Source organism: Tupaia chinensis, unplaced genomic scaffold (genome assembly GCF_000334495.1).
Source record: "Tupaia chinensis unplaced genomic scaffold, TupChi_1.0 Scaffold000322_1, whole genome shotgun sequence".
In the NCBI taxonomy this organism is placed as follows: domain Eukaryota; kingdom Metazoa; phylum Chordata; class Mammalia; order Scandentia; family Tupaiidae; genus Tupaia; species Tupaia belangeri.
Genome location: NW_006159816.1, coordinates 4,247,185 through 4,257,266, shown reverse-complemented (window position 1 = coordinate 4,257,266; position 10,082 = coordinate 4,247,185). Strand labels below are relative to the sequence as shown.

General features: G+C 38.5%; 1 protein-coding gene across 6 annotated transcripts in view; it reads right to left on the bottom strand.

Annotated features, from left to right (window-relative positions):
- Positions 1-10,082, bottom strand: part of CCDC141 (coiled-coil domain containing 141) — a 239,919-nt gene that overhangs the window by 32,331 nt on the left and 197,506 nt on the right. For all 6 annotated transcript variants that reach the window (XM_006151644.3, XM_027773111.1, XM_027773114.1 and 3 more), the window contains one exon: positions 6,998-7,147. In XM_006151644.3, the coding sequence (XP_006151706.1) occupies positions 6,998-7,147 (150 nt within the window). The remainder of the gene's footprint in view (positions 1-6,997; positions 7,148-10,082) is intronic.

Genomic DNA, 10,082 nt, shown 5'->3' with positions numbered 1-10,082 from the left:
GTATGTGATGAAGGGAGTAAGGCTTATCTTTAGAATTTTAATTCTAAACCATGAGTTTTTAATTACTTTGTATGAGGAAATTTAAGCCTGATAAATGATGAGTGTGATTTTGTTTCTCTTTGCTTCAGAATGTATACCATTCCACTGAGTGTGATTTATGAGGCCAAAGAATGTTGATGACGCTATGGGCATGTGAAATAGAATCAGCTTCTTTCTGATACATGACCTCCCTTGGCTAAGTTGCTGGCACATTTCTCTTGGTCCCATTAGAAATCCGCTTTAAATATACACCCCTGTGTCTTTTGTGGTCAAATTCAAGACTACTGCAGACAAAAGTGGAAGACGGGTAATCATGAACTACCTTCAGCAAATGGAAATCTAGTCATATCTAATTTTTTTTTTTTACCTGAACATTCCAATATCAAAACAACTTCCCATCTAATCCCTACATCTTTTTAAAGGAACTGAGTGTCATGGTTGCTTGGCTATGGTGTCATTGTTCATGCAGCTGTTTCTTAGTTAGTTTGTCAACCATGGGGAATGGTGGAGATGGCTAGGACAACTGCTCAACTTCAGCACATAGACAGGAAAAACACACCCAGCCTTGAGGTGAGAAAAGTTTTACTCTAATTAGAAATCTTTAAGTGTTGTTATATTTCATGTTAATGAAATTTATAAAAGTCTTAAGAAAATTGGGGAAAACATGCATTTTTCCGGTGAATAATTTGATATCCTATCTTCCTACTCAGTCAGCTCCTTTATGGTTGCTATGAGATAAAGAAATAAGTTAACCTAAGTATAATTAGGAAAAAAAAGGAAAGATTTTAAAACTTTAATTCTTTTGAATTTTCACCAAATCTTTACCAAATTTTTCTGCAAGCCGAAAGCCTCCTCTCAGGGACAGGGATAAACGAAACTTCTTCAGGAAGAAGAAGGGAAAGGGTCTGATGACAAGTGAATCTGGTTTGCTATTCTTAGTCTTGACTAAGCAAGTTCAGGCAATTTTGGCACAAGAGCAAGATTTACAACTCTGTGACTTGCAAAGCCACTTTATACGAGGGACTTGGGACGTTACAAAACATAGGAAAGATGTCTAAAAGAAAAACTTTCTTGTGAATTATGACACATGCTTGATCAAAAGCAAAAATACAAAATAAGTAGTCAATTTTTATTTATTTTAATGCCCAATTTACATGCTTCATTTCCTGCCTGCCATTTTTCCCTCTGGGGAAAAATGTTTTCTGATCCTCACTTTTAGTATCAGAGAGCTGTAATGCTATCCACTCCTAGAGACACTTGCACTTGAAATGAAGAGACCCAGACTGAAAATCTAATGACTTGCTACAATATTGAGTAGTAGACTATTTAGCCTTAGGGCTGGAGTGATTTCAGGACAAGACTTTCTTGGCTTCTTTCCATTCGGCAATTACAACACTGTCTTTCTGTGTTTAAGGCCAGTCTTGTAGCAGCAGAAAGTGGGTCAACTTAGAAAGCGAAGACAACTGCTCCATCTTAAAATGTAGGTGGAAATAGGTCTCAGTAATAATTTTTTATCCATTCTACATTTTTTTAGAGAGATTTTTGCTGTAGCATGTGCACTAGCCAGAGAGACAAAAAAAGAGAGATAAAAAGCAAGAAATCACCCTCCAGGGAGTATGACCATGCCACAGTCCCTTCTCTTCCATTCTCCTCTTGGGATTTTGGGCATGCACACACAGGCACCCAGTGTGAGTCAAGCTGCTGGATCTGGGACTAGAACCATGGTCGACCATGTGGGAGTCTAGTGTCGTAACCATCATACCATTGGCTAGCCCCTTATTCTACATGCTTTATGTCTTCCCAATGTGTCTGCTAAGTTTTATTTATTTTTTGGACATGATAACTATAATTTTAAACTTTACTCTCTCTGTTCTTTAGGAAGAGTTCAGAGTCATTTTGCAAATGTTAAACACAAAAGTTTTAAAGGATTTTAACTCTATTGAATGAACATTTTCAGAACAAACTGCAGTCTTTCCTATCCTCTTATACAAATCATTCAAATGCACTCAGGGTAGAGCAAAATTATTGAATGTCCATGACTGTGAAGCCCACTGGCTTTAATTCTGGTAGGCTCCAAATTTCCTGAGTACATTTCTATTCTTATAGCCTAGTACACAGTAGGCCCATTAAAGATATTTGCTAACTAAAGATAATATAGATTTTTTTTTTTAAATGACACATTCAGGTTACAAATCTGGACAATCTGGCTGTACTATACCCCCACCCCGGGCGCTTTGCCCTCTATAAAAACTCTTTTCCTGCCAGCTATGGCTGTCCCTGGTCATTATATCAGTGGCAAAATGACACACAATGTCAAGCAGTTTTCATTTTATTAATCAATTTCTATTCTTATAGCCTAGTACACAGTAGGCCCATTAAAGATATTTGCTAACTAAAGATAATATAGATTTTTTTTTTTTAAATGACACATTCAGGTTACAAATCTGGACAATCTGGCTGTACTATACCCCCACCCCGGGCGCTTTGCCCTCTATAAAAACTCTTTTCCTGCCAGCTATGGCTGTCCCTGGTCATTATATCAGTGGCAAAATGACACACAATGTCAAGCAGTTTTCATTTTATTAATCACATATGTGTCAATAGTAGCACCATGTTTTTATTCAAATTTGCTGCTTCAAATTCACCAGATATCCCTGGAACTCAGACGACTGGTTTATCCAAAAGAATTTGTACCCCTGGAACACAGGAGTGATAAAAGGATATATATGCTAAGTCATTTTCTGCTTATTTTCTTATACGCAATATGTTGCAGTGGAAAAATTTCAGGTTAATGTTATATAATTATCTAAAAGCTTCTGTGTAGAAAACTTATTTCGAGAAAATGGATGTCACCCCAATTGCATCATTACTTTTCTTTTCAGCAAAGTAATTGTGACCTATAATATAAGCTTCTGGTTATAAATTTTCATTAACATAACGTAAATATAAAGGTCATTTTTGGGGGGGTCAGGCTGCAAGAAGAAAACATGCTCATTATTAGCTTATTACATTTCTAAATGTAAACGTGTAAAGAATGAATAATGACGTTCCTTTGTCATATAATATGGCAGAAAATACATCTATAATGCTTTGCATGTTAATTACTTACATAGCCAAGCAAGAAAATGTACAGTGAAATTCAACACTCATGCATACAAATAAACGTATGTGTCTTTGTGAAATAGGTGAGAAACTCCCTCAAATTTGACAGTTTCAAGCTGTGTTTTCTAGTAAGCAGACATGGAGGAAACAAAGTTTTACAAGTTTTTGTCTTAGTATAAAATTAGAAAAAAAGACTGGCTTTGTGATTCAGTGGCTAAGTGAGACAGATCCTCCGTGGATGACAGTGGTTAAAATCCCAGACCCAGTGACTTGAGAAATTCACTGGACATGTGTGCTCAAACTCCCAATAGCCTAGAGAAATGGAGAAGGGATTGTGGCATGACCATGCCCTATAGGAGGTGTTTTTTTCTCTCTTTCTCTCTATCTCTCTGTCTGGAGAGAATACTCCTTCTGGCAATTAAAAAGTTTTTTAAACTTAAAAAAAAATCAAGACATAAAAACGTCCTCCTTGAGGTAGCAGGTGGCATGGTGGTTGGGGGTGGTGAAGTTCCACATGGCTGACCACGGTTTGAGTCCTGGACCTGGCAGTTTGCTTTCTCATTTTTCCTCACTCTTTTTCTCTCTCTGTCTCTCTCTGGTGAGCACATGTGCCCTATAGCAAATTTAATAATAATGATAATAATAATAAATACAATTAAATAATCATTTAAAAAGCATTATCCTTTGTCTTTAAGAAATATCACATCACATTTTAAAAAAATTCCTGTTTAGAACGCCTTATGATATTTTGCCGTGATAAACTGAGTTCTCTTCTAGTGCAGTTGAGACCACATAAGTTACCTATAGCATAGTCAAAACAGAAATTTGTGTCAAAATGATCAAATGTACTGTGCTATTATGTCAGATCATAGATACATCTTATAACAAATATGGCAGAACATAGGGCAGAAAAGGAGAACATAGGAAAAGGATGCGTTTATCATCAGGCGTGCAGTGGAGGGGACTAGCACATTAGATGAATGGCGAAGTCTGCATTTACAATGGGAAGCATGTTGGTGCACAAGAAATGACCCTAGTCTGAGGCTGGCTCCCTGAAACACTCTGAATAGAAACTATAGCTTGCTAGCATGTTGCTAAAAAGAACCATATGCACCTCAGATTTCTCATCTGAAAAATGAAAACGTTGTACTCCATAATCTCCAAAATCTATTGCAACTCAGATTCTGGGAATTTTGAAGAAGCACTTTAAGCACAGTAGAAATGAAACAATGTGTTTTAAAATCAATTAAAACAAAATTGTGCAAGACATATGATTTAATTTTTGTGCAGAAAAAAACTGGGGAGAAATGTTCACACACATACTGAAATGTTCACTTTGTAAGCTAAATAATATGAATGAATTTACATAAAAATTAAAATAAAGTGAAAAAAATTTAAAAAGAGAGAGAACTAAGTGAGGAGGAAGAGAAGTATTTTTGACAGGATCTTGTCATGTTTCAGTCCTTCTGTCTCAGCCTCCTGGTGACCGAGGACCACAGGTGTGCACCACTACACCCGGCCTGTCTAGGTTTGGGAGCCAAACCTGGGCCTCCTCTGCAGCCTCAGCCACCAAAGAGTGGTGACTGCTGCTTGTGCCACCGCAGTGAACCCACATTTACTCTTACGTAACATGTTAAACACGATATGCAAACACTAATGATAATAATGATAAAAATATCTACATGTCAAATATTATTACCACTACGGAAACTGGCTGTTTGTGCTCTGATATTCACAACATCAACTAGAACACGCATATCCTTATTTTACTAAAAGACATTAAAAATATTCCTTTTGATTATTTTCTTATGAGGCTTATGGTTGGGAAGTCCAGGGTGTGGATGCTACATTCTGACATGTCTACCAAAACCGTTTTTTTTTTTTTAAAGGAAAGGTGAAAAGGACCTAATGTTTTCAAAAGGTCTTCAAATGGGGAATTGTAATTTATATCAAAGATGATTTTGATTTAAAGCAGAAGCAAATAGGAAGATCTTTTCATATTTAAGAGCATGCTAACGTGCTATCGGATTCCTAAATCACACCTGCCTGTATCTGGTTGCTCATTCCTGTTACGGTACAGGCAATCCTGGGGCGTCCCTGCTATGACTGGAAGGGACATCTGTCATCCCAGCCTGCTGGCTCCCAGCACAGGCTTGTCATGAGGGAGTTTCTGTAAATAGAATCTGTGCTGAAGGGCCTGGACAGGGAGACCCAGCTCCACAAATGGCACAGCTCTTCAGGGAGATGGAGACTGATCAGAGGGAGCTGGGGATAATCTTAGCCTGCTCCACTTGAGCTTGTAGTAAATATAGAACTGAACTATTGCTGCAGGGAGAGAGGTTTCTGGCATGACAAAGGGATAAAAAGGAAGGAGGAGGAAAAGGAAGTGAATGGGGAGACAGAGGATGATCAGGAGGAAGGAAGAGAGGGGAAGAAGAGGAAGAAAAGATAACTTGGAGAAAGATGGTTAAAAAAAAAAACAACAGTAATGTTTACATGGGCTTGAATACAACTTTTGTAGCCTTGGAGAGCACAACAGGCTCTGATTATTTCCCTTAACAAAACCCGGCAGGGAGAGTTTCAACTCAGTTGTAACTGAGTCACAGTGATTCCCCGGAATGCAGATTACGAGCAGAAACATGCATATTTCTGTAGTATATTGCTAAATGGAAAATGTTATCAGATGGCACATCCTGCTTCCCTCCTCTTGAACAAGTCCACGTGGTCACTCGGCCCTCTTCCCTTCTCATTTCTTGTCCAGCCTTCTTGCAGCAGTCCGCGAGCTGCAGAAGTATGGCCTGCAGGAAGGGCACTCGGAACTAGATCACTGTTAAAGTTTAGTGACTCACACTTTCATCCATGCTTAATGCTGCTTACTGGCTGGGTCTAGATGAAGTAAATGGCATAAACAGGAAATTCAAGGAGATTTACCACCTTCTTTTCCCCTACGACCTTTCCTAGTAGATTTACAACTAACAGACTGAGAAACGTTTGTTCTAAGTGGAGACAGGTTGAAATTATGGGTACCCTCGTGTTCTGCTCTTAATTCCCAGTCAAGAATTAGGACCAGTGCTATCTCTATCTGTGTTTTTCCCTTTGAATGAAGATTTAGCTAGAAATGGGTGGAAGCCGTGCTCAGCAAGTGTCTGGGGATTGGCGATCGGTTACAGTTGAGGGGGAGTAGGTGGAATTACACATGTAGGGGAGGTGCATAGGTATGCAGGACCACTTTTATTTGTTGTTTCTTTTTCTCTAAAAGTTATTTTGCCAGAAAAGCCACTCACTTTGATTAAATGTGAAACCAGCCACTTGACTTTGCTGATAATACTTTAGTAGCCTCTGAAGCAAAGAGCCTGCTCCCTGGTCCTTAGCACCCTTCACTGTGAGTCAATGGTACTTAAATAGAATCTCGGCAGGCTGAAGCTGGCTGCAAACGGTCAGTGTCACCTTTTCTTCTGTGTTCAAAATAAAAAAAAAAAAAAGTGCATCCACTCAAGCACATGACTGCTTGAGTGTGTGTGAGAGTGCAAAAAACAAACAGTAGCACCCAAACAACTGTAATACTATAATACATTTTAGGTTTGTTTTATGCATCAACACTTTTCTGACTTCAACAAGGTCAGGAGTGCCAAATTTACTCAAAACTTTCAGAACTCTGAAGCCACTGCTAATTAAATTAAAGGATATAAATGAGGAGACAATCTCTTGATTCATTGTGTTTGTGTGTGTGTGCACAACCATGTGTGTGACATGGCTTTGTCTGCGCCCATGAAAATGCATGTGTAGACACTGGGACATGCTTTAGGCTCAGAGCAGCTTTGGCAATTGGTTAGTCTCACCCTCCTCCCTCCCCTACCTCATTTATCTCGTCTCTTGTGATGCAGTACTCCAAGTCACAGGTCAGGGCCCGTTCATGCTCCTTGACTTTGGCACGCCAGTTCATGCCGTCTTCCTCAAGGGTCTCCAGATGTTGCTGTACCTTCTTCGCAGAGACATTCGCGCAGTTCTAAAGAGAAAGGAAAATTGCAAGTAACAAAGGCAATGGACAAAAGAGCAATGAGGCAAATATGCTATTTACTCCTACTACAAAGCTCATGAATGACACTTTAAGAAAAAAATAGGCTTCTGATTTATTTTACCTTAAACATATTTGAATATAATTCTTTTGGAAAGAAGCCAGACACCCCACATTATGGGAAAGACATTTCCAGTCTCGAATCTTTAGTTCTGAAAATGTGCTCATCACAGTCAACTCCTCAGAGACACCATTCATTATAAGGTATAATTTTTACTTCAAAAGGCATAAAATATGCATTAGAAACATTCGGCTTCTGCACTGTAATTTTCCTGTCAACTTGAGCTTAACCTCAGGTTCATTATGCAAGGGCTGCAATCCGCTCAGCACGGAGGGGCTGCCAGGGCTAAGGCCAGACGGAGATTGGAGAACAATTTACATTATTGGTGCACAGTGAAACGTCTTACTATCTTTTTTCTTTGAAAAGTAAGTTTACTAGCAAAATAAAACTCTTTATAAAGAACATCCCTTTCTGGAAAAAGAAGAGTCTATTAATGGCAAGAGATGAGTTGTATGTCTATGTCTTATAGTTCTAAAAAATACTACTCTAGATTCATCACATTCCATGTGGTTTAGTGGATTTCTTAAATGAACTTTAAAATATAATTGGGGGATTGGCAGGTGGCATGGAAGCTAAAGGTGCTGGACTCCCACATGATTGACTATGGTTCAAGTCCTGGACCAGGCTGCTTGCTTTCTCACTCCTCCCTTCCCCTGCCCCACTCAGCCCCTCTCTGGTCATATTAAAAATGAATACATAAATAAATAATTATGGTTAAAGACATTCATTATTTATTTATGTATTTATTTTTGGAGAGGATTTTGCTATAGGGCATATGTGCTTGCCAGAAAGACGGAGACAGAAAGCAAGAAATCACCCCTCAGGGGGGGATGGCCATGTCACAATCCCTTCTCCTCCATTCTCCTCTCAGGATCTTGGGCATGCACGCACACGCGCCCAGTGTGAGTTTAAGTCACGAGGCCTAGGATTCTAACCATGGTCGACTACATGGGAGTATAGCGACATAACCTTTACCAGCTAATTGCTGGTCCCATACAATAATTCTTAAAAAAATAAAGAAAAAAAAGGAAAGATGTAATTGGCCAATGTAACTGCATTAGTTATACATATTGATAGAATAAACATAATCTTCTGTCCCTTCAAATTGGGGATTTGGAGGAGGATTTTTTTAAAAATTAGATCTCAGTGCATTACTTACAATTTTTTTTAATTGCCAGAGTGTGCATATATGTGCCATAGAAAGAGAAAGAGAGAGAGAGAGAAAGAGAGAGAGAAGAGAGAGAGAGAGAGAGAAGAGAGGGAAAATATCCCTTTCCCAGTGGGCCATGGTCTGTTCTCCTCTATTTTTCTATCCCAAGAGGATTTAGGTCACAGATGCACGCATGCCCAGGGTGTTTTTCAAATTCCTGGGGCCAGGATTTGAAACAAAGTCAGCTATGTGGGATCTGACATTTTAGGCACAGTGCTTAACTACTAAGGTACAGGTCTGGCCCTTATTAGTGAAAATTTCCTTCTGGGAGTACTTCCTTCTCTTTTAGGACCCTCTACTGAAATCTTTCCAGTTATATAGAGCAGATCCTATGACTAGTGCCCAGATACTGGCTGGAAGCAGGAGGCTTGGGATTCTCCATTCTGGACTTTTATGGATAAGGCAACCAATGTCTCTGGATCTCAAACTCTTCATCTATAAAGTGAAAGTGCTGGCCCAGAGGAGCTCTAAGGTCTAGATGGTTTTCCAGATCTGGAATGCTAAAGTGGTACTATCCAGTAGAAATATTGACCCGCATACAACTTTTAAAACTTTCTAGTAATTATATTAAAAAGTAACAAAGAGTACCAGTAGGTGGTGTGGTGGTTAAGGCACTAGATCCTAGATGGATGATTCTGTGGTTCAAGCCTTGGACCTGGTGGCCTGAACAACATGCTGGGCATGTGTGTGCGCATCCCCAAAATCCTGAGAGAAGATTGGAAGAGAAGGAATTGTGGCATGGCCATCCCCCCTGCAGGGTGATTTCTCACTTTCTCTCACTGTCTGTCTCTGTCTCTGTCTTTCTCCAGTGAGTACACACACTATATGGCAAAAATTTTTTAAAAAGGTGACTAAGAAATAGCTTAAATTAATTTTTATTATATAGTTTATTTAACTGATATGTCCAAATATCATCATTTTCACATGTAGCTAATACAAAATTTATTAATACTTTTTTCATGTTAAGTCTTTGCAGTCTGGTATGTATTTCATATATGAGCCTATCTCAATTATTGCTTAATTCAATCAGAAATATTTGACCTGTATATAAATTTCATAAAATTTACAGTTTCAAAATAAACTCACATGCCAAGTTGTTACCAATATACTTAAAAGTGTTTCAGTAACTATACTGAAGATTCAATAAAATTTAAATTAATTGGAATAAAATGAAAAGTTTAGTTTTTTAGTTGCATTGGGCACATTTTGAATGTGAGAACTCACTGACATAAAAGACAAACAAACAAATAAAAATACTACTGCTCTGCAATGTAAATACTCTCTTTAAATTTAGTATGAGAATGCATGTAGTAATCAAGACGTATATTCTGATTGTCTCCTTACATTTTTTGTTTGTTTTTAATTTGTCAGAGAGCACATGCATACACCAAAGGGAGACAGAAGGAGAGGGAGAGGGAGCAACCCCTTAACCCCCGGTCGTGGGGCCTGGATGCACCCTTCTTTTACATTTCTCCGCCCAGTCAGGGTCTGAGGTACACATTCAAACATGCTCAATGTACTTTTCTTTCTTTCTTTTTCTTTCTTTCTTCTTTCTTTCTCTCTCTTCTTTTTTTTTTTTTTTTTTTTTTTTTTTT